Genomic DNA, 26,417 nt, shown 5'->3' on the forward strand with positions numbered 1-26,417 from the left:
ATAATCAATGTATATTTATTAATTTTGGTGCCATTAATAAATAGTTTATTATTATTGAGAAAAAAAAAAACTTTAAAAAAATCTTCAATTTTTTATACTGTACTTTACTATTTTATAGTTTTATTTATTATATACCAATTTAAACAGACTCATTGTTTTTAACCTTCAGTAGTTGGTGAGTTTTGCATGGTAATCCCGAAACATTTACAAAGAGGAGTATTTTGAATTACAAATACTGTATGCATTTTGTTTGTTTGTGAAAGGAGACGCGGTATAATGTTTGGCACGTCGATGTGTTCATGTCTGTTTAAAACCATTATCTACATTGCCTCGAATCAGTGGCGTAACTTTGGTTTCAAAAGTGGGGTGGGGGGCAGATTATTATATCTGAAATAATGAAAAAGTGAGGGGGACATCTCTCCCGTGTAAATTATGCCTGTGCCTTAATTCATGCTGTGGTACCCAAAGCGCTGGAAAACGGTTTTTTTGTCTGTTTCTGCTATAGTTCGAGACAGCTCGCCTGTTATACTGATGTACCGTCCCACATCAATACTATGTTACGCACTAGTATGCACTGTATGGACAGTTCTATATCATACTATATATGGGATACGGTGCTGTTATTTAAATATTTCATCGTTTATGAAATGTGTAATATGTTGACAGACCACGCTATGTGTGTTTGTTCCGCCACCTTGGTTTTTTTTTTTTTAACGCGACCCTGCGCAACCTTTGTACTTTAAACACAGCAACTAGCAGCTACATGGTTTCCTTTTCTGTGATAGGATGTCCAAAGACTGATCATTATAAAATGTCATTTTGGTTTGCTGGTTGTAAGGAAGTAGTAGTACATTACATGCCAGTAAGCCCCCGCTATAATTTCTATTTCCAGCAGTGATGTGGTAACAACAATTGACAACTCCAAGCAGCCATTCCACTGATTTTGAAACCGAAGATCTACAGTAATGCGGTTCACCTTTAAAATAACTTGCTAAGTGCATTGCACTAGTTGACTGAACACACATGTAGCCATAACATGATTTAAATCGCTAGGAAATGTAATAGGAGCTGCATATCACAATATTTATGGTTTAAAAAAGTACTACAAAATACCCAAATATTATACTTATGCTATGTTGTATTGTGTCAAAATTACACCATGTCAGAGATAATTATTGTGACAGCATGACTTTAGAAACAGCTGTAATATCTTATATGCATAACTCTGTTCTTTTTATTAACTTTCATACAAGGCCAGCTGGATTCATATAACTGTATCCTGCATTTATAAATGGCACCATTGGACCCCCATACAACTCCTTTTACAAATGTCCCATAGTAAAAGCATAGTGTAGTAAAGCATATAGTAGCAATGGTAAAGCACTGGTAAGGCCATAGTACTGTATAACCATGAGAAAAGCAAGGGAAAACTGTGATATGACCATGCAAATCTACAGTGCTAACCTTCTTTAAAGGACCTCTTCAAAAACCAGCAAAATCGGGATATTCTGCTTTTTTAGATCATTAAAATGAACCCAATGACTAATTGCATGAATTATCAACCAGGCAAAGTTACATGTCTGAGCTAAAAATGGTAAACCTTATTTCAATTAATGCTGAGTATAGTATTACAAATTAAGACTATGGAAAATTGGTATTGAGCCATTCATGGATAAGGACTTTCCAGTATTAGTCACTTTACAACCATGGAATGGTGCCAGCTGATCTATAATGTACATTTCAATTGCATTTTAATTTACAACTTTTAAATCACACTGGCAGTCTGATGTCATCCAGCTAAGTGTACAGTAAGAACAAAGAAGTGTCTGTGAAGAAAAAAGTGTTCAGTCAAAACCAGACATGGCTTTGACCAGCGATGTTCTTTACGCCTCATTGCATTGATTCGGCCACTAAAATCTATTCAGTTAAAAGCTATTTCCAAACGCTGCTGTTATTGTTATTCTTATTACTTACATTGAATGTTTCCTTTACATATAAAAAAAAAAAAAAAAAAGAATCGATTGCTTGCAGTTCCCTCGAATGCCTACAGGATTGCACTCCACACATTTTCAAAAAAGTAGCTGTCCCAGGAAGTGAATTGCAAGGTTGTATTTTTGGATTAGACATAATACAAATTTCTCTGTTGCAAGTAGGTTTTATGCTTTATAAAAAGTCTTAAGCTGACTTTTTTTATTTGGGTCAAAATATCCATGAAAACCTACTTCTTATATCTTTGTTAACCAGTCTTTTGTTGTTGGCATGCTGTGCCCTCATCTTCAAAGTGCCCAGTGTTTTTACACCACACACACCAAGTTTAGCTCCAGGGAGACAAACTTTATTTTTCTCCCTAAAGTGAACTGACACACAAGTAGTTTCCCACAGCTGTAAAGGATCAGTTGTAGCAAAATAGAAGTTCATTGTGTTTTGTTTTTCAGAAGATTTGTCTCTCATGACATCATGGGGTCTATTTTAATGATCTAAACAGTAGCTTATCCTGATTTTCTACAATCCTTTTTATTGTATGTAGTAATGTGAATAAGTGGGGTCAATAAACCACCACTGGTTCCCCAGCAGGAACAATACACAGTTAAAGGGTAGGATGGGCGCATGAATCTGGTGCAATGTTCCAGTAGCTGCCTCAGACATGTAGTTTGATTGTGGCTTCTAGCAGCGCTGGGGTTGGAAAAGAAGGATCAGTACAGTGGTGCAGCTGTGCCCATCACTCCTAGCTGTCTGACTGTCACACAAGTCTTTGTTTTTTTTTTGTTTTTTTTTTTTTTTTAATTTAGTCGTCGCCAATTATTTTTACCCCGGTTTTCACCCCAATTTAGCATGCCCAATTATTATCTGTATCCCCGGCTCACCACTCGCAACCCCCCCGCCGACTCGGGAAACGGAGGCTGGAACACGCGTCCTCCGAAACGTGCTCCTTCCAAGCCGTCATTTTTCGCACTGCAGATCCACAGCAATGCCACCAGACCTATAGTGCCGGAGGACAACACAGATCTGGCGGCTCCGCTGCAGAGCCACAGGCGCCCTATCGGCCACAGGGGTCGCTGATGCGCGGTGAGCCGTGGATTCCCCTGCCGACCTAAGCCCTCCCTACCCGGGCAGCGCTCAGCCAATTGTGCGCCGCCCCCTAGGAACTCTCGGTCACGGTCAGCTGTGACATAGCCTGGATTCAAACCTGCGATCTCCAGGCTATAGGGCACATCCTGCGAGGAGCGCCTTTACTGGATGCGCCACTCGGGAGCCCACACAAGTCTTTGTTAAAGCTGCTTGGGAACTTTCTCTGGGCATGGAATCCTTAGTGCTTTAGTTATTATTTTTCTTGTGCTACGGTGAGCTGTGTACAGTATATCTGGTCTCTGGTACTGTTATCTGTCACCAGCTAATCAGCCCACGCAGTCTTTGAGGGTCACATCACTACTCATTCTACTCCTAAGGAACTGTGTTTTTGTTTAAACAAACTTACTTTAATATACTGCACTGTTTTAGGTTGAAACAGAAACTGTTTGGGGTACGCAAGGTCAAGGGTTGAGAAGCACTGCTTCAATATGTTCGGTCATGCCTGCACCTAATTAAGATATCTTTACAGTAGCGCTCAGGTCTAGAGACAATTTCAAACACAACGATGAAATGCTAAGTGTTTCTCAATGCTCTGGGCCTCGTAAAACTAAACCAGACTCTGCTATGTTTTAATATGGAAGACCCGGTGTCACATTATTGCCAATAAAAAAGTGAACTACCCAGGAGTAAAACGTTCTATATAGTGTATATCATAGGTAATATCCACCTATCAACTGTATGTACTATCCTGTACTGTAAGAAGAAGCGCATTTTTACCAGAATGACTCTCCATGTAGATACCCTGGATGGAACTGTGTCATGTTCACGTGGCTAATAGCATATTGACATTGTTATAAATATGTTTTGAAAAGATGTTCTCCTTTAGGATCATTTAAATGTCTTGTGTTGAAAATGGTTCCATTTATGCCCCACCCCCCTGAAGTTTAATGCCGGTTGGTATCAGGAAAGCCAGCTGAATCTCTTAGGTCTAGATTGAAGGCAGATTTGTTTAAGTGTTCTTTTCTATCATTGGATGTCCAGGCATGAAGAGCACTATATAAGACTAATCTGTATGGAACGGATCCACTTGGATTACAGTGGATATTAACAATGAACAAGGATAAACAGTTTCAATTAAGTTGTTTATGCACTGCTTGCCCAAGAATCATAAGTAGTATGTGTTGGACATCCTGTTTGTAAATATTGTATGATCAAAGATGGATAGAATCGTTGTTCAAACAATCGCTGTCTGATATTGAATACCATAAATCAATGTTTGATCATAACAAATGAAAGAAAGGGCATATGGAGTAACTACAGACCCTACATGCACAGTGCTGAGTACAGTAGATGCCGGTTATTAGCAACCTTGATAAAGACAATTTTCGGTTATTAACAACATTTTCCCAGGAAGCAATCCCATTCCATCGACTTTAATGTTAATGGAATTCTAATGTTAGCAACTGCATGCAGCTTGTTGACAACTTTATTACTAGTTGCCAGTGCTACAGAGCGCACTTGCATGACTTGTGTGCACATACTTCATGCAGCTTTTATAACACACTGACTTTGCAACCGTGCATTTCTGATGGACACATATTTGGACACATATTTTTTATGTTTGCTTTACTCATTGTAAGTACATCGTTGTGTAGTACTATTTAAGCCTACTTCTTTTTTTTTGTTTTACACACGCGTGAAGTAAACAGTTCAATGTTTGGGTATTTTGTGTTTCTCATGTTAATGTTTTAACACTTTAACATTTAAAACACATGTATTTCAGTGCCATATTTGTACAACGACAGTATATATCGTTCCATATAAATACACTTGAAAACGGGGGCTTTTCGCTTATTGGCAACTTTCGGTTAATGACAACTTTGTGCTAGGAACCGAGAGGTTGTTAATAAGCAGCATCTACTGTATTTCCTTTCCTTTCCTACATGAGCTTTAGTATGCTTTCACCAACCTCTGTTATTTATGAAGTTGAAGATTAAAAAGTATTTTTAATTTATCTTGTAAGCTCCCTTTTCCCTCAGTATTTACATTGCATTACCATACCTGTAAGTTCGTCAAAGCCATTGTTTACTCTGTTTTAACAATAGTTGTTGCTAAGTGAGACTTATTTAAAGCACACATGTGCTTGATAAATAAAAGATATATGAGTAAAAAACAAGTCATATATTACTGTGTCTCTTCAGCCTTAGCGTTGAAATAGAATCCCATTACAGACAGCGCTGGACACATCTTTTGTTAACGCTAACAAATGCAGCTTCTCTCACATCCATCACCAGCATTAGGAAGTGTTGTCCTCAACAGACCTACTGGAAAAAAAATGGGAAAATACATTATCCTTATGGAGAAGCACTCATTAATTGGAAAGATGTGGTAGAGTACAGATCCAAAAATATAACCATTATCATTTTGAATCATTAGCACTGACAAAGGACAGCAGAGTTGGTTTCAGGATTGCAGCTGTGAAACATATGCAGTGCATGGCCCGACAGGACAGAAGTGCAACTCCCTTCTTGCAGAAGTGTGATAAACGATGCAAATGCCCAGTTTTACCTCCAGGATATTTTACGCTTATGACTTTTAGAATGTTTTGAAACACGTAGAATATTGTCGCCAAACTGAGGCTTGAATTGAAAAAAGGGGCAGTGATTAATTCAGTTTTATTACGTAAAAGCTGAAATGGAAAGGAAATGAGTGGGTCTGTGTGTGTAGGGCATCCAGGATATCAGACTCTGGAGAGATATGAAGAACCCTGGACTTCTGTCTGTCCATACTGTATGTCTTGCTGTCTGATTATGTATTTACAGCAATGGCGGGGGGATCTCATGTCCCAGTCTGTTCTTCAAATACTATTTAATTAGAACTAGCCAGCAGTGTTGGGCGCCTTAACTCTGAGCCTTTAGGACAAGTTAAAAAAATAGTTATTAAAAACAGAAATAACAACAGAGAACACAACTATGCAATAGCAAACAAACACACGTAACTAAGGAAAACACTGCAACTCAAAAAAGACTACAGAGACTAAGCCATCACCCCTTAGCCATCCATCTAAGCACATGGCTAATTTAAATACAAGCTCATATTTCATTCTGATTACATCACAACTGTGATTCAAATGTGTTGACTTTCGGGTTTTGTGTAGCAGCTACTGGAAACATTTTTTTGTTAGAAATGGCTATATTTGTGCTCTTTTTGATTCAACGCTCTCCCCCAACATTAAGCAAGATTCCAGCTCTACCACCTGCGCCCCACCCCATGCCCCCAGGGCTTTACACAGCAGAATCTAGTATGCCTTTAAAAGCATATGTGGCTATAATGGGTTTTACAAGCTTATGAGCCAGTATGTCATCCCAATTTAGAGAAGGTCATTCTCAGGCTGTGCCAGCTCTGGCTGTCAGGCTGGGATCTAGGCAAAGCTTAGGCTTCTTTCCTGCTTTTTTAGCTCACACACATAGCGTTGAACAAACACACAAACGCATACATACTTGCTTGCCATCTTCTCTGAAGACTGATGGGTTTCATATTCGCACCATACAAGGATCCTGTCCTGGGCTAGTAAGGCTGATATTTATGAATTATTCACTGACGTTGAGATGAGACATCTTGATTACAGCATGTTTCACTGCACACATCTCTTAATGATGCATTAAAAAATATATGTGTTTTTGCTGGCATTTCCACTGCTTGCCATCCCTGTCCTTAAGTGTCTGAAGATGGCATGTATCAGTGAAGGTTTGGAGCACTTCTTGGTCTATGTATCCTGTCAACACTGACCAGTCAACAGGATCCCATACCTGTTCGTTAGCGTTCATGTTCAGACTTTGTGAGGACCTAGATTGTTGCTCTCCATATCGGTTGTTGATTGTAACATTACCTGTATATTGTGAATGCAACTGCTTTTTTGTGATTTGTCCCTTTGCTTTCCCTTCCTATAAAAAGCACTGTGAATCATCACTTTAGATGTAAGCTCACTTGTAGATGTGAGATGCACCTCGTACCACATGCGCTTGATTCGTTTGCAAGATCATTTTTCGTCGTCTCACTGAACAAGATCTCGACCCAGGGGGGCTCTGGGTTTAATGCGACTAGATATTAAACTTGCCAGAGATTGCAAATTAGCCATGCCATTGTATGAGAACTGAATTGTTTATGTAGGCATTACAGCTGCACAGAAAGACCTTTTTTTTCAAATTTTTGAGTTTGACTTGAGTTTTCATTTTCAGTCTGTGCCAAACATATGCTTTCCATGACTGATGGAGTCATATGGTTTTCTAAATTAAAGCATTTATAATGACCAGACTAAGGCTTCAGCACAATTATATTACAGAAGTTCACAGACAGCAATGATCCAACAGCCTAAGGATACAGGCAGTAAACATGTATCATCAAGTGTTGTTACAAACCTGTGTTCTGCAGAGTCCAATTGATCACAAGATGCTTCACGTGGGGAAAGCTTAGCTTGGTTAAGATACTGACTTTTCATTCCCGACAAAGAATATATGACCAAACATGACACCAGAAACAAAAACAAAACACCAAGCAGTTTCAGCACAACCTCAAATCTATCAGCAGCATTCAATGAGATGTATGTTTAATGAGATTTGTTGTGAAGCATCTAGATGGGGTGGTTCTTTGTTTTCTGACTGCCTCATAGTTATCACTAACTAAGGCGTTGGATTCACATCTGATCTGCCAGTTTTTTCCTGATATACCTGCTTCCTCTGGCCAACTTCTGCATCACAGGCGGAAATGACACCATTTCTGGGTGAGACCGATAGCATTGCTAATGTTCTGGCTTGACAGATGTTTTAATGTGGCTTTATGATTCATAAACCAGCTGCCGCAGATGACAAGTCATTTTCTTCCAGTTATTTTTGCAACACTGTGGCTCTAGTATAATATTGTGGACAGCACTTAGAGGCTGACGCAAGGCTTAGTTAGCTGCAATGCACAGTACCTGAAAAGTATAATTTATAGCTTTTTTTTTTTTGAAGTTTATCGGATTATAGCCAAATGCAATGCAAAATGTTTATAGGAGGATAAGAATATATGATAAAAGTTTGATGAACATCAGAAAATCAGTTTTTGAGCTCACCATGTACAGTAAGCACATAAAAGTCCCAGTTTTTTTTTTAAATTAGGAACCTTAAAAAACAGTTTTAAATATCGCCTTGGCCATAATAAGGAGGCTGTGTGGTCCAGTGGTTAAAAAAAGGGCTTGTAACCAGGAGGTCCCCGGTTCAACTCCCACCTCAGCCACTGACTCATTGTGTGACCCTGAGCAAGTCACTTAACCTCCTTGTGCTCCGTCTTTCGGGTGAGACGTAATTGTAAGTGACTCTGCAGCTGATGCATAGTTCACACACCCTAGTCTCTGTAAGTCGCCTTGGATAAAGGCGTCTGCTAAATAAACAAATAATAATAATTGAGATATGCTCCTCTTGAAAATAAGCTAGCCAAGTCAACCTAATAAGGTTCTCCTGGGATGTAGACTTTCTTTCACAGACTGAGAGAGCAGGTAATATTGGGCCCACCACAGGTATTTCGGAGCTCGAATAGCATAGCGACCGAATAGCATAGTGACCCCACCCAAGCAGTTTCTAATCCTGCCATTATCTCACATGAGCTGCTTTTCCTAGGGATCACCAGGTATTTATTCAGTCTTCTGTTACCAACAAAGATGTTTGGAGTGTAGTGGGTCCAAGATGAACTCCTGGCTTTGTGAGTTAACCTCATAATTACCCTGAGGGCTTCTACAAACTCATGAATGTTATCACTTGACTAGGAAGGTACTGCCCTGTGTAGATATATGGGGTGCAGTGTAAAGGAACTGCCTTAAGCAGATCCAGGGAGCACCCAATGCAGTGCTAGCACAGTTCCCATCTACAGTGCCTTACAATAACAGTGATTACCTCACTGAGTTCCATGACAAGTCAGGCAAATAAGATCATGTCTGCAAAGAAAATAGTTGAATTAAGGTCAGGATAGGTTAGTGTAATATGACTGTGCAGCCATCTCTGCACTGCGGCACCCTCTGCTATATGTCTTTGAAATCAATAGGGCTATTTCTGTATGATTCGTGTCATCACCTCAATTACCTAATGGCACTGGATTTCTTCATCAGCTGTTATTGGATTTGACACTTATTGCATCATTCATAGCTAAGAGCATCATCGCTGCTGGGACAAAGGTCATAGTTCAGATTCAGATTCTGACTTAAGGTAAATAAAGTAAGAATTCCTTTGTAAAGTGTAGTTCTTATAATAAGACAGAAAGCATCTGTGGTATGGGGTCTGTTTTACTCCTGAAGCAAGCCTTCATGTTTTGAGACATTGGCCAGCTCAATGCCACAGAAGTGCACTTCATTTGCAAGGGAGGGGAAAGGCTTGCAGTTTTTATACCCCATGTATCCCACTAACCTCTTGAACCGACTCCCGAGAGAGCTACAGAAGTCTGAGATCATACTAGAGGTTTAAATCAATAATTGGAAATGGTTTTCCCTGATGCCACCAGTGCTTTGCATTGCTCACTACACTGTATCTGTACAGGGTTGGAACAATCAGCGATTATTGGGATATTATCAATAATTTGCTTTTACTGAAAAATGATGATAATCGTAATCGTTAATGGTGATCATTTAGCCGATAACCGATATTGAATTATATTTTATTACAATGTGACAATTCTGACTAAGCCTAACAATTTGCTTCAGCCCTTCCCAGCAAGGGAACTCACTTTTACATGGAAATGTTTTGTCATTAACTCCTGAAAAAAGATCAATGGAGTGTAAATGCAATTTGATGTTATATCTACATACATAGTGTTGCTAAAGACCTGCTACCCATCAACAGTGAGTTTGTTCTGCCTTCTGAGCAGAACAAGTGTAATAGCACATTACAATTGCCCAGGCTCCACCTGGAGAAGGGCACCACAAAGGTTAATGGAGGCTACTCTATTTAATGACAGGCAATGTTCGTCTTGGTTAATTAGCTGTATAAGTGTACCCACCGAGTGCATAGCCCAAGTGGTTTTGCTAATTGAAGCTGTTGTTTTTTTTAATTCAATTTATTGCATTGTTGAGTGTGGGGGATTCAATAAAATGTAAAAAAAAAAAAAAATCTGATATTAACCATTATTAACCATTATCAGCCATGTGCATAGCAGTTTTATCACATTTTCCACATACTGTATTATGCATTTATCATGGTTTAATAGTTTGCCACAGCTTTTACCACCCAGTGCTTTAACATGCTTTAGCTTTAGTACACTTTGCTGTGTTTTCTTCTATGGGAAACTTTAATAAGGGCAGGGCTTTTTATGTCCTATTCTAAGGTGCCTGAGCACAAGGGTTTTAAGACAAAGACACATTGTTTGATTGTGATTGTCGTGGCTCGATGTGTGTAACCCAGAATGCATCACTTCATTGACTATGACATTTTTACAGCTTTTCTGTTTGTTGTGCTTGTCAGATCGGTCCATATACAGGGGTACTGTAGTTTTAGTCACCAAGGTTTGCTGTGCTGAGTTTATACGATGCCCTGGCCCAAAACGCCATAGATTTAAAAAATAACATCAGTGTTTTTACAGATGAAACACAATCTTAAAGTGAATGACCGGATGCTATTAACACAGTCAACACAAATGGTATCAAATGTCAACCTTAATGATCAAAAGGAGAATAGGAATAAAAAAAAAGCCAGTTAACAAAACACAAGATCAAAAGATTTCAGTGACAGGAATAAATAACATTGAAACAATGACACCAAATAATGTCAATAAAGACTGATTAACTAAGTGCGTCTGTTTTTTGTGACATCTGGGTGGGGGTATCAGGTTATTGATCTTGACTGTAAAGAATTTGCACTTACAGCATGAGCATCATAACCACTCTTTGTGTAGAAGTAAAACACTTCAAAGGACATGGTGGTATCCATAATGATAGCTTTGCTAATGGACAAATAGCTCGACTACCACGCTGACTTCCTAATTACAACAAATAGATTATAATGACAGGGCCATGCATATCGGTGCAAAAGAGCATTTTCTCACTCACATCTCCAACCCTGTTTAGCCTAATGATGTTTTTCTCAGAGCGCCAATACTTCTTTGCTATAACTGCAGCAGTGAAATATTACACCGTGGGAGAAAAGATGGGGCACATGCTCTGCCACTGCACATTTTTCAGACACGTTGTAAAAACCCTTTAAACTGTGTTTTCTCCTACTTTATTAGGAGAAAACACAGAAAATATATATTTTCTATCAGCTTATACATTTTTACAACTTTCTGTAAAATCTCAGGCCCATATAAACAGCTTAGCCATTACATTGACCTAACTTTAATTATTTTTATATGTGTTTTTAGCTGTCTGTTTTACTGTTGATTTCCTGTCAGTAAGCACAATAGTTCTCACTGAATGAAGCACATAGGACCCCTGAGTTTAATAATCTGTTTTTTCTGGTTAGTGGTGGACTATGGGAACAAGAAGGGGTCGCCATGATGCTTGCCAGCATAAATGATGGGAACTCCCTGTGAAATTCCCAGGGCTTCCTTTTCAAATCTTTAGCATGTGAACATAATTAAGAACTCTACTTCAAATTAAGACAAGCTGTTTTTTTAAACAGCTCTAACAGGGCTTCATGAATTTACATTTTAAAAGTCTCTTTGAGATGTCAAGCCCTTCTCTTGAAAACTAAACTGGAGGTTTCTTGAGTTTTTTTTATCTAAGGGTAATGGTAACCATGAACAATGGCTACTGCAGTACAGTATGCCTCTGTGCTTTTAAATATCGTTTCAACATTCCCACCACCGCTGGATTAACTGGTTTTACTGGGATAGTAACTCACTGATACTGGGCAGCTCATGTCCAGTGAGGTCTCAAAGAGGTGCCTTGTGACAAATCACAGTTTTACATTTGAAACAATGAGACAGCCTGGCGAGCAGGAAGGACTGTGGGAAATATTGCTGGTCATGCTGGTCAGGAGCCAGGCACACTGCCTTCCTTGCAAATTGAGTGGGGGTTTATCTGAGACGGGCTTGACAGGAGACCGGCTTGACATCTTTATTTTTTTTTTCTGGAAAGGCTGAAAGCAGGCATTTGCAGTGCTGGCTGAGAGTGATAGGCAAGCAGGGATTTTGCTGACATGAAAGGAAATAGAAATGAACACTAGACAGATGGATGCAGTATGACTGGAGATAGCTGGTGAGGAGTTAATAAAAACTGATGATTTAGACCAGGCATTTTTAAAATTGGCAGAATACAGAACGCAGTATGCTCACACAGGCATCGGGACATGTTTGTTTGTTTTGTTGAATAAATGGCTTGCATACTTCCAAGTAGCTGCTGTCTGGTACAAGTATATCCACAACTTGATGCAGACAAAAACTACCATTCCATTCTAACCGATTCAGGGCCGGGATTACAAGTGCTCAAAAACTGCCACACATTGATGTTCCACTCTAAAGCTTGATGTATATTTGTTATATGTTTGGTGCACTCTACTAAATCAATAACTTGTTTTGCAGTCCATTTTGCACAGATTCCCCTATTTCAGCTGTGCGTTCACTGTGTCAAAAATAGGCCTCCTGTTGTTACTACATTTGGATGGTAATATTCTTTTCCAAATGTTTTTGTTGTTGTGCTGATAACCTTTTACAGGGAATCCCTTATAGACCTTACCAACTGTGTAAAAACATTTAGGAGCTTAAATGTATAAGTGACCAGATGCTGTATTCTAAATGTAACAGTTTTCTGAATGTTACCCAACACTGGTGCATGTAAGCAAAGAAGTAATTTAAGTGCCGACGGTAACTCAGGACAGATTGCTTTAATGGATTACCTCATTCAAACCCAGAAAGACTTATTACCTAAGAAATATATGCTAAAAAGTGGCACCACTTTGAAAAAAAAAAACTTAAAGGCATTATTGAAGGATTTTGAGACCCACAGAGTTGGAAAACCTAAACTGTGGAAAAGGCATTAATAAATAATGCACACAAGGAACTCAACAATAACAGAGTACAATAGTGAAAAAATAGCATACATAGTGAAGTGCTGAAAAGGATATGAAAAGCACCTAGAGAAAGATATGTCAGTAAGTGTGGTATCACACCATGAGAAATCACACCAAAAGCATAGTATAAGCATGTATACGTCATAAGCGTGAATATGTCCCATGGTGAACTACTTAAGCAATAATGTTCATTATCTGCTTTGTAAGACATTTCGTGTTTTTAGGTTATAATTTGGACTGGATCGTTTAGGCTGCTTAAAATTACTGTCACTTTATACGTTTCAAGGTCCCTGTTTGAGGGCATCTGCTTGTGGGATAATGAGCTCTCTACTCAGAACCTGATTGGCTGAGGCGATCTGTGAGGTTTTAAATGTACTACAAGGGAAAACTGTCAAAGGAATTGTACTTCATAATGCTTACTAAGGATAATGTGTCAGAGCTGATGTGTGCCGTACAATGCTGTAAATACACACTTGTACTGTATATAGATATGACCTGTAAATAACATACATTTTGTTTGTATTCCTTAGCAGACCTTTCAGAGCCATTGAGGCAGCCAACCTCATTAAACCAGCGAGACCATTATGAGACGTTTGTCCCGTCTCTACTTGAAGGAGGGCAGCAGAAACCAATCAACAACCTGCATTTGAGGGTGAGCTTTTACGCAACATACTGACACGCATTGAAAAGATTTTGTTTATTACTAAGCTTCTAATTTTAACATAAATGAATACAGGTAGTGTATTGTAATGACAGTCATAGGATGCCTTGGCTGTAAGTTCAGCAGCCGCTGTTCTGTTCTATTTCCCTACCATAGATATATATTGTAAACAAAATTAGAACATACAATGCATAGTAGAATGTCCAAGACAAACTATTTATTTGGGGTTAATATCCATTAAAATGTACATTTCAGCTATTGTGTGGCCACTAAACATTTATTTTATATGAATCTCCTTAAAATGTATTGGCAAATCTTTCTATTTAGTTTCATCTGTGTCAAAATAACGGCATGCTCTGTCAATTTGAACTCTGGGGCCTAAAAAGCATTCTGAAAAGAGTGGTCATGGTGGGTTAATCAGAGTCCCAATTCAGCACATTCTGTACATTTCAGTTTTATGGGAACCTTTACAAATTGAGCACATGTTCTTCAACTGAAAGTGTGGTCAAGAGACTGCTCTTGACCACAATTGCTGCCTTCTGGATCTTTAATGAAATGTCTGAAAAGTAGTAGTCATCCACTGTATTCATAGTAACTCTGCCAGGCTCTGTGAAAATGGGTGTACACCACTCACATTAATATTTAAAACATAAATTCGGATTTTCAACATTTATGATGGACTACTTTGTGCTGGCTTTTAAAACAGGAAAAAGAATGGTATGTTAAAACATGATTTGCTATGGTGTTTAAAGGCTTGCCAAGACGTGCTTGGATAAAGAAAGGGTATGAGCAAAACACTGGATGATTAAAAACTTTGGCTAAAAGAAAACAAGAAATCTAATAAATTATATAGCAGCTGTAAGGAATCTGGGAAAATGGATGGACTCAGAAACTGTTTTAAAGTTGGTTCATATCCCAGTATGATTTTTTTTAGAACCACGAGCAGGAGCTAAATATGTCCTCAGTCTCTATAAGAAGTGTTGCAAATTGTTTTTGAAAATTGGTGCTAAACTGTTATGAAAGTTTAGCACCAAAGAGCCTAGGGTGCTAAATGATCAAACTCCGCCCAAATCAAGCGCCCTTCCCCAAGCTCTTCAATTAGGTTTTAGTGTTTTATGGATGTGTGTGGGTTGGTCATGTGGGTAGTCCAGACCCAATGAGAAACTAACGTTATCTATGGATGTTAAGGAATAACAAAAAAAAAAGAAATCCATAAAAAATTAAACATGTCTACTGGTGCCAGAATGTAATGTTGCTGGTGCTATATGAGGTACCCTGGCTATAGAATCTAACACCATAGCACCAAATGTGCACCCCTCATAAGCCCTAACAATCTTTGCATATAATACAAAATTACAATATTGTTAAAACTAACAGTGCAGGTACAGCTGTCTGTGTGAAAGAGTATTGCTTACTGTATGCTTCCACCCACAATTAATTTCTAGATGTTTTGATGAATTAAATCAAGATTTTTGTTCAAGAAACTGTTTTTCAATTGTGTAATGTAGGGTTTAGTAGTTTATTCTAATTTCTCAAAGCACTGTTCAACATAAGAGAATGTTTATAAACATGGTAAAAAGATTAAACACATTTGAAGTAATTTGCTATGACTGAAGCGCAGTCAATATTCATAAAACTGTACTAGACAGTTGTTAAAGAAGCCAGCAACAGTCTGGGTGAATATTAAACTTTATTAAATCCACAAAACAAATGGGTTTTTTTGTTTTTTGTTTTTTTTAAAGCTCATGAATTAAGGCTTTGTGATTTGCGGCTTAAATCCTCTACATGTCAAAAATACGGAATGTAATATTTTCCATTCATCTTGTATTTTTCAATTATTATTATTATTTATTTCTTAGCAGACGCCCTTATCCAGGGCGATTTACAATTGTTACAAGATATCACATTATTTTTTCACACATTATTTTTTACATACAATTACCCATTTATACAGTTGGGTTTTGACTGGAGCAATTTTAGGTAAAGTACCTTGCTCAAGGGTACAACAGCAGTGTCCCCCACTGGGGATTGAACCCATGACCCTCCGGTCAGGAGTCCAGAGCCCTAACCACTACTCCACACTGCTGCATGTGTAAGCAAAACAGTAATGGTTGTATCCACATGAGCCACTTACGTAGATTTATACTTGGAGCACAGTTTTTTTGCAGACAAGAATAGATGGATTGTCTTTGTCTACTTGTGCAGTAAAAATAGACTCGGACATAAATCAAACTGACCACATTTCCAGAACCCACCAGTGTGACATCAGCCAATTTTTAGATGTTGTAGCAGCTTCCTCTGGGATCAGCTAATAGCATTGAGGCCGGTCCCCTGTTGACAAGGCAAGCTGAGTACACACAAGGAGATGCTACCCAAACCTCCACTGACTTCAGGAAGACAGGGATATATAATAATGTATAAGATTTTTATAAAACCAACCTGTTAATAGCTACATAACTCACAAGCAAGGGAGGTGAAAGAGGATTCCTAAGTGATCATATCTTGTACAAAAAAAAATTATAAACATCTGTTGATGATGATCATTTTTACACCACATTAAACAAAATAAAAAAAAATAATTTACTTGCTGATACACAGAGCCCCATTTTAACAGTCCAGGACCTTTTTTCTTATGAGTAGCAAAACTTGAAATAAAAATAGTAAAAATCCCTCAAAATAACATTTGTAATGAACTGATTATTCTAATAAGACGATATGACACCTTGTCCTGTGTGCCCACAAAGCAGGAAGAGTGTTGGAACAGTATTGAGAGAAACTGGATCTCAGGCTGCAACTGCAATAGGAAATCAAGGAGTTTCACCACATGCTTTCCTTTTACTAGAGTGCTTGTTTACTGCAGTGTGTTATCAGAAGCCATTGGTGCTAATGATTGAGCGTTGCATTCATGTTTGGCATCTTATCAGGGTGCCAGACCTTGGTTAAGATCCTTATTCATGTATGTCTGTCACCCTCTGCATGGTGAATAACAATAACTGACTCGAATCTTCTGAACTTTTATCATAGACTTCTAGCCTCCTGTAGACCTTCTGGGTTGCATTTGGACATAATGTGATCATGTTTTATACAAATGTACAAATCTTAACCTGACGTTCATCCTACCTCTTTGTAATATTTAACCTGTTGATTAATGTAGTGGATGTAATGTACTATACTAGGCGGGCCCTCCCCATTTATTGAATGTACAAAATTTTCCTTTTCCATTTTCATAAGATCCCTTCTCCCTGACACCTCCATAAGACATGTTCAGGTTACAGTGTGGAGTAGTGGTTCGGGCTCTGGACTCTTGACCGGAGGGTTGTGGGTTCAATCCCAGGTGGGGGACACTGCTGCTATACCCTTGAGCAAGGTACTTTACCTAGATTGCTCCAGTAAAAACCCAACTGTATAAATGGGTAATTGTATGTAAAAATAATGTGATATCTTGTAACAATTGTAAGTCACCCTGGAAAAGGGTGTCTGCTAAGAAATAAATAATAATAATAATAATAATAAAACCCATGTGTAGGGGGCTCCTGAGTGGCACACCCAGTAAAGGCACTCCACATGGAGTGCAGGATGCGCCGTACAGCCTGGAGATCGCGGGTTCAAATCCAGGCTATGTCATTGCCAACCGTGACCGGGAGTTCCCAGGGGGCGGCGCACAATCGGCCGAGCACCACCCGGATAGGGAGAGCTTAGGTCAGCAGGGCAATCCACGGTTCACCGGGCACCAGCAACTCCTGTGGCTGATAGGGTTGCCTGCAGGTCTGCTGTGGAGCCATTCAGATCTGTGTTGTCCTCCGGCACTATAGGTCTGATGGCTTCGCTGTAGATCTGCAGTGCGAAAGAAGACGGCTAGGCAGGAACACGTTACGGAGGACGCGTGTGTCAGCTGCCGTTCCCCGAGTCGCCGGGGGGTTGCAGCGGTGAACCGGGATTAATAAAAAATACAACTGGCGATTCCAAAGTGGGGGAAAAAAAAAACCATGTGTGATACAGCACCTTTAACCCTGTCCCTTCCTTGACTGCCCTGAACTGCAGCAGTCATTGTGTTTGAACCCTTTGTTCAGTATGCAGTTGAAGTGAAGCACTTAGCACTAACTGAAATGATATCTGTAGCCTTTTGATATTTGGCCTCAATTTATTTCAAGGCACAGGTTTTGGAAAATCAGGTTTCTTGGTTTGATTTTATTTCAGAGCTATCCTGCGGTTGTGAAGTTATTGATTGAAGCTGAAGGTGAACAGCTGGTCCTGGCTCTAGAGAAAAACAAGTAAGTGTTTCTAATTCGTTTCCATTGCACAGACAAAATGTTTGATGCAGGCATTCTGGATTACAAATTGGTGACATATGTGGAGCCCAGGGCTATGGCTCAGGATTTAGCCAACCATACAAATACAATGGGGATAAACTTTCATTTATCCCATATATATGCAACACTAGTTGCCTTTTAGTTTAGTCACAGAAAGGTAAATGGTAAATACAAGTCCTACAAACCTAGTGCTGATACAAACACTACAATGCAACCAAACATCATATTTCAAGTTTCTTGGAATCGGCATGCTTGCCATGAAAAAACGCTGACTAAATCTGCTGTGTAAATCAGCATTTAGACTATTTTGCATGGTGTTTATCTTCATTAAGAGATTTGCTAATGGAAAAAAAACATGTTTTGAACATTTAACTGATGCATCCCATTAAATGGCTGAAGACTTTCTAACCATGGTCTGGAAACGTTATTCGGAAAACATTAGTGACACACTCATGCGTATACATAAAATAATTGCTGCTTGTTATTTTTCCTAATAATATGCAAGAATCATTAAGAGCTTTTGACAACACACTAAAAAAAATGGAATGGGCTTTCATTCCATAACCTAATGAAAACAAACACACCGACGAATGAATCTCCTGCAGTATGAATGCTAAACACTGACATGGTGCACGTGCACCGTGTCAGTGTTTAGCATTCTCCAACTGGAATAACTATAAAACTGATCCCTGGTAGGTGACTTTTTCTCCTATGAGCTGAACAAGACCAATGAAAATAACTCTAGCAGAACCCCACTTCATTCTGCTAGGACTCAGTTTCAGCAGATGGAAATCTGTTTAGAAATCATTCCAGATGTTTTTCTAATTTAGGACACCCTGATTTGTACCAGTCCTGGCCAGTCAGGGCAGTTCCTTCCCTGGGCTTTAGCCAAATGCTTGGAACCCACCCATACCATTACCCACAAGTGTTGCAAATACAATTTGGCCCCACAACCCTATTATTGTTAACTGGCTAGGTTACTATCAAGGCTTGTCAAGTGGTTAAGCAATGAGACCAGACAAATATGTCATTATGGTGAGATATTGTTTTTTTAAATACATCAATATACACTAGATATACAAAGACCTAAAGTATATACCAAGCCTGATATCATAATAAGAACACAGAACAGCCCAACACATTGTAATAATATACTGTATATGAGGGAATAATAAATATGATTAATGAGAATAATATGCAAAGAAACATAAGGGAATGTCCCCATTTAGAACACAGTTTTCCACACTGGGCAGATTTGTATCACGTATACTGGAATGCAGTCACATCAGCAGGGTTAACAACAAGACATTATATCTACAAAGTAGACAGGGCACAGTTTAACAGCTTACCTTTGCCCCCTATCCTCATGCTGGGACAAAGGTTGAGTTTTTGCCCTCACAGTTTAGAGTCCCCCCTACTGACTCATCAACACTACTTCCTTCAGCACAGCAGGTGTAGACGAAGGTGTCCCGGGCCTAGCCCAGAGTCGGCCTCTAGTTCTGATTAAACTGCAAGCCATATTCAGAGGAGTTACTCGCAAGTCATTGTGAAGAGGACAAGGTGGAGAGTTTCTCAGTTGGTGGTCGAAAGGGGGGCTGATTTGAAACATGACTAAGGAAAGGAGGAAATGCTGGCAAGATGTTAACAGGAACAAAGGCATAATTTAGTACACCTGTACCTTTTTCTGATTATTTTCTTGGCAAACAATAGAGGATTCAGCAACCCTGCTAGAGTCCAGGACTGGGTTGTACCAGCTATGCGTAGGTTCATTCCTAAGTTAGAACATAAAGCCTCTAAGTTGTTACTAGTTAGTTTATAACTAAGCACTCTCTTATTTCAGTTGAACCACACGTACTTAAGATAGTTTATCACTAAGACCAGTTGATATGTCATTGCTGCTCGGTAGCCAATTAGAAGTGAGGATATTTCCCACAATGTTTGCTGTCAATGTGTGCTTTAATGAAAACAGAATTCCTTGTACTCAGAAATGTATAATTCATGTTGAGGTATGTAGTGATGAGTATTAGATTTTTCAAACCCTACATGTATGTTAACACTTTCTATTACAGTTAGTACTGTATGGTATACTGTTGATACATGTATGCTGTGGTACAGGAAGTTGTGTTTATGTTTCTTGGAAGCAGAAGTCTGCAATTGTACCTAAACATTTTAATGTCATAATTGGTTTCCAGCATAACAGTATGTTAGTAAGCATTCATAGTCAAAATAAAACAATTCCCGTGGCTCCTCCTAGTGTTGTCTCCCTGTCACTCCTTGTCACTTCTGACAGACAAGCTGACAAGACAGACAGAAGACAGCTAATTCAAGAACATTTTGTACTGGGAATCACAGGTATGTTGATATATTCATACATATATATGGTATAAAATATTCAAATTTAAAACAAGGTTTTAGGAAAGTTTATAAATTATTGCTCCAATACAGTATAACTTTAATAACGTTAATTAATGTTCTATGTCTCTGAGACATTTTCTATTCATAAAAACCTAAACTGTCTCAAATACTGTGTACCTTGTACGGATAATAAATATAAATATTTAATTATATATTAACATATATAACCCTGGTTAAAAAATCCCATAGGAAATTTTATAATAATCCTTCAGAAATTGAAATAATTCATATATGAACTTTAAAATGATTCCTATAAGAAATTTGTATCCTATTAAATTGTATAAGAAACTTTAGAATCTAATAGTATGTCCAATTATCAAGAGGATGTATGCGGTCTCGCAGGATTCGCTGACGACGAAAATTATAAACAAAATCATCTTCAAAGAGAAGCTCAAAAGTTGCCGTGTCATGTTGTATTTTGATTCTACGTACAGCTTACACCTCCCTAAAGGTATGCGTACATTTTAAGCAACAACTAGTCTTACGTTATAACTATCATAGCTGGTGCAACCCGTGAAAAGTTAGTAATGTGTAAAATCAAAGTTAGTAAAGACTTACGCTTTAACTAAGCTAAGTAAGAACTCAGGAACATCCCTCAGTTGCACACAGCTGTTTCTCTATTAAGCACAATGAGCCCTATTCTAAATTGAAAAGGCAATATTGTTCTGAAAGAATGAATTCCTTATTATGCTATTAAACTCACAAAACAATTGCAAATACTGCATGTCTTGCAGTTTTTTTTTTTGTTTTTTTTTTTAGAAATTTGACCTTTTACTGCACTTGCTTTAAAATAGGGCTCAAGGTTTTTACCATGCAGAAAACCAACCAACCCGCCCACACACAAGGAGACACTTGGCTATGCTGGAGCAGACTCATAGTGCAGCTCTCCTTATGTCTCATGTCTCTTCCACTGTATTCCCCTTTGCACATCACTTCTCTTGATTTGCATACAGATGACACCACTCTTGGCCTGAATTAAAGGAAAACAAAAGGCTTGTGTGGGCCAAAGACAACAGCTCACAAACTTTAATAATAAACCAACCAAATCCTGGACTGAAGTAGTCAAAATAGACAAAGTTGTTTCGGTAAGGAAAGAACATGGTGTCTTGGGGCATACAGTTCGGCATGAAAGCAGAATCCGACAGTCCGACTGCAATGGCCAGTCTTATGTGTGTTATGTGCAAATCATTCAGATATACAGCAGTAGGTTAGTGTGGCTTTTCAGACATTGGAAGATATTATGTGCTCTCAGCTAACTGGGCGTAAATCATCTCACTGCAACACTGCCTTGCTTTTATCCAATCTTTACAACTAATAACCCATTTTAAAAATGTAACTTCATACATCATTATTATTCTTATTGAAATTAATACTCTCATCGCTTAACTGTGGCTGCTGTTTTCTGCCAAAATTAATAGCCTTAAAATGAGAGATGTAAAAAAACTAAACAATGAGAAAAGATCTAGTAAGTAGATATATGCTGTAATTGATCATTTTTGTGTGTTTTCTGGTATGCTTTTATTTTCCAATGAAGCTATTGTTAATCAGAATCATTGAAAATTAGAACACTGGGGTCACAGAGAATTCAATGGGATTTCTACCCGTACATATTTTCTTGACCCCCTCAAATTCTTCTTCAGATGGGCTACATTAAAACAGTACTGTGTCTAGAGTTACTGCATGCTGCTGTTTGTTGCATTAGAACAGAAGTAATGGAGTAAGAGAAATAATGAAAACGAGAAATGCGTCAAATGATTTTTAAAACATCACTACCGGGTTTTGCCGTAATATCATTAAAGTCCCATTTTCGTGATACATATCCTGTAATTGGTTTGACTGATGTTCATTACCTGCTGCAACACTTTGGCGTGCATGCTCCTACGTGTATGCACATTACTGAAACAAACCATAATGAAGTTTGCAAGAGCTGATTCTAATGGAACTCCAGTAATCACATTACAGTCATGTTTGTTTACTGGGTAAGTGCATTGACATGGAAGAATAAAAGCCCACAACATGATCATAGTCGTTGGTAGCAGTGTGGAGTAGTGAAAACTCAACTGTATAAATGGGTAATTGTGTATAAAAAAAAAACAATGTAATTGTATGTAAAAATGTGATATCTTGTAACAATTGTAAGTCGCCTTGGATAAGGACGTCTGCTAAGAAATAATAATAGTATTTTTCTTCTTCTTTTTACCTTAATGAATTTTGGATCTATTATGTGATTCGTGATCATCATTGTTTAAATCATTTTTCATTAAAAATCAGAAAAAAACTGAAGCCCAATGGACTTGGGTATACTTTATTATAATTACTAATTGAAACTAAGCTTAGGTGAACATTCTTCTTCATTGTTATGTTGTTGTTTTTTTTTTTTTTTTGCATTACTAAAGATTTGATTATTTTTGTCTTTGAAGTTCATCATCTGATAATACTTCACTTTAAATGAAGACTCTTTTGTTTGTGCATATTCTTGATGCACAACCAGCAAAGGAATGAACCAGTAGCCGTTTCAAGCCATATACATGATGGCAGTTTGAATTTTATAGAAAATATATGAATGGCTTCCTCAGCAGTTATGCATTTAGAATTTTTTTTTAATAAGCCATAACTTTTTTAATTAAAATGGATGTCCCTCTAGGTTATTTGGCAGCAGGTACATTTATTGTAAAACCATTTGTGTACTTTTGTAATATATTTAATATTTGACTGTGAAAAAGATATTCATGAACAGTAGGCTGAAAGCTTTTTTTTCTACATTATCTTAAGCTTTGGGTTCAATAGCATCCCAAAAAATAAGCCTGTTTTGACTCTTGGAGCGAGAGATGTGAGAACCAGTGCTGATTATAATGAAACAAATGACTTCTACTAATGAGTCACACTGGAGAAGAGGTTTTTGGCTTGAAATGCTGGTATCATTGATGAAGACCAGTTGTAAAAACATGAACAAATGTTTTAAAAACTCAAAGGGGCTTGCAAAAGAACATTTCCTGTGTCAGAAATCGGATGGGTTTCTTTCAAGGCAAACTATTTCATGTAAAGCCTTTTAAAAGCTTTAATGAAGTAAATGCTGTGCACAGTTTGAATTGCACAGCATTGAATTGTCTCCTCTGCAAGCTGAGTCTAGAGTAAGTGCTATTGGGTACATATCCTGACAAAAGCCTGGTTAGCATAGCAACCTTCTGACAAGATTCTTGCAACTCTCCTGCTGATCTCTTTGTGTTTCAGAATTCATTTTCACTTTCACTCCGGTGACACCTATTTTGTCAGCCACTACATAGCGGTGTTACAGGTAACAAGACCCCCGCTGACCCCAGGTAGTTTCCTGTGGGGTCCAGTTTCTTGTAACACAGGAAGTTAACTTACCTTGTTGTGCCAAGAAAAGTTTTTTTCACATGAGTCAATGAAAAAAAAAGTTTGTGAAATGAAAAGATCAATTAAAAACAAAGACTGCCAGAAAAACTACTATAGTATTCTACAGAAAAGCAAAAATGATTTACTGTAATATACTTGAGGATAGGATGTGCAAATCAATTTACTTGTTTACCTTTTATTGTAATGAAAGAATAAAGTAAATCTATTTTACATTTGTAAAGAAAGAGTGTGCCAAGTTCCTGAATCTTGTCAATACTCAGGAGTGAAAAATAATACAGAATAACTTTTTCCTAGGAACACACCCAAACAGCTAGATACTCAAGTATGCGTTTAATTTCTTTATCTGACGAATGATACATGAATGTTTCAAATTCCCCAATTTAAAGAAAAACTGTATTTGTGAGTCCCTTTGGGTTCTTTGTGTAGAGTCTAAACAGTTGTTTTACTTATGCCACAACTAAGAAAAATCCTTCTTGCCAATAAACCTACTCCCATATCTAGCCTTGATGGATTATCTGTACAGGAAATCCTAGGGTGAGTGCTGAAATATTGCCTTCTGCTTGGCCTTTCATGGCTGAAGAGGATCACATAATTCACAAGGTCTGTGATAGAATGTTGAAACCCGCAGGAACAAAAATTAAGGTTTGTGTCCGACGCTGCCAGAAAATAATCGTTTTAATGTAATGGTCTTTCACCTCGGGAGGCCTGTGTTCAATTAGACTTTGCTAAATGAGTCTGAATGTCTCCTTTGCTCTCTCAAAACCATTTTTTTGCATTGAAACCAAACTGCTTCTTCACCACTTCAGAGGATGGTTCCTCAATACAACACTTTTGTGAGAACCAAAATTAAGTTTTGAAAACTAAACAAACAGATAGAAAATAAAAATGTATGTGTATGTTGAAAGGTAGCCTAGGGTTGCACGAGCCAGTCGGAAGGCAGCTTTTTTTGACTTCAGTGTCAAGCGTGCAAGGCTTACTTAGCAACCACCAGTAAGGCTCAATGTTGTTTGTTGTTTATAACTCTTCTTGATGTTGTCACAGGTGTCTCCCAGTTTTTCTTGGACACAATAGAACTGGCTAATTTTGTCCTTCCTGTCATTGATATAAACAGTTTTGTTTTGTTGTGTTTAGAGTAATGAGGAGGGGGTTCTAAACTACAAGTGAAACTGGGAATTGAGTGGAAGGGAATAATCTATAGATGTTTTCTGAAGTCTTTGTAACCATAATTAAAAGCTCATCCATTGGCTGGCATTCAAATTAAGCTTCTCAATTTGACTAGCAGTATACGTTTCACACATACATTCCTACCCTGTAAAAGCTTTCATTTAAAACATTTGGTAATGCTTGCTTGTAAGAACAAAGGAAGTGCCATATTTGTTGTTGTCAATGTCTCCGGGCTATGAATCTTGGTTTAAATTAGTGATAGGCTATGACCAGAATAGGGGCTTTGACAAAAGCATCCTTGAGAAGATCTTCTGACATGAAAACATAAAATGGTTTATTTAAAGTATATTCACCAGCCAACCGTCCAGATACAAACACTCCACTAATTTCTGACCTTAATTGCTTTCCTAAAATATCTATAAAATATAATTGCTTGGAAGATTCCTGTTTTGATTTTTTGGGGGTTTTTTGTAATGATGGTATGCAAGTGACAGTGTGTTTCTGATCCAATAAGGCACACTTGGAGGTATTGGAAGTTGGTTAAGAATACCATAGCTGTCTTGGATAACAAACTCAGGTATTGCTTATGTGTCAACCTGCCTGCTCTTGCTTTTTATTTTCACTTCTTTCCAACTTGTTCTATAAACAATGGGAATCGATACAAGCAGCTCGTTTTTTCTGCTCCCTAGCTGTGGTGCTTAAAAGTCAGGATGTGATTTTCCGTACTTAGGTGTATTTCCTCTTAGAACTAAACAAGGAATCAATAGTTATTTCGAGCGAGGTGTACAGCTAGGGAATAAGTCACGAATTAGAAGAAAAATAAATTACCTCCATATAATTTGGCATACAAAACTTGAATTATTTTCCCCAAAAGAATTATTATGCTTGCATATAAAGAGGTGTCCAATGCAAAAAATAAGAAAATACAAATTAAAAGTACAATTTTAAAGGCTAGGGGTTTTGAGTCATATTTCACATTGAGTCTTGTGTTTTTCATGTGAAAGCAAATCAACAGACGAATAATAAATGATAATCAGTCCTGTTACTTACTTACTGCCAATAATAGCATCTCATCTTAAGTAGATCTCAGTGAATGGCGCTGATTTTCAATTACTATGGGTTTTTGAGAGAGGGCATGCCGTTGCCAGGACACACATTCGCAATGATGTATTCTTGTCGTCATTGAAAGGATTAACTTATGAAACTTTAACTTATTACCAGCCTCTCTGCTACAAAGGTATTGTGAGCCTTCCTTTCTAGTATGCATGATTGTTTTTCTTCAACGCACATGGCACTGGTCTCTTCTTTATTACTATACTGCACATTGAACAAGGTTTATTATGGATCATTCATATGCTTTTAGTATACAATACCATGCTGTAGCTGTTTTGA

General features: G+C 38.0%; 1 protein-coding gene across 2 annotated transcripts in view; it reads left to right on the forward strand.

Annotated features, from left to right (window-relative positions):
• Positions 1–26,417, forward strand: part of LOC117414663 (disintegrin and metalloproteinase domain-containing protein 12-like) — an 81,339-nt gene that overhangs the window by 550 nt on the left and 54,372 nt on the right. The window contains exons 2-3 of one of the 2 annotated variants that reach the window (XM_034024427.3): positions 13,631–13,749; positions 17,956–18,029. In XM_034024427.3, the coding sequence (XP_033880318.2) occupies positions 13,631–13,749; positions 17,956–18,029 (193 nt within the window). Of the gene's footprint in view, positions 1–13,627; positions 13,750–17,955; positions 18,030–26,417 lie in introns of both variants that reach the window. The other variant, XM_034024426.3, reaches the window with a different exon arrangement.

Source organism: Acipenser ruthenus, chromosome 7 (genome assembly GCF_902713425.1).
Source record: "Acipenser ruthenus chromosome 7, fAciRut3.2 maternal haplotype, whole genome shotgun sequence".
Classification (NCBI taxonomy): domain Eukaryota; kingdom Metazoa; phylum Chordata; class Actinopteri; order Acipenseriformes; family Acipenseridae; genus Acipenser; species Acipenser ruthenus.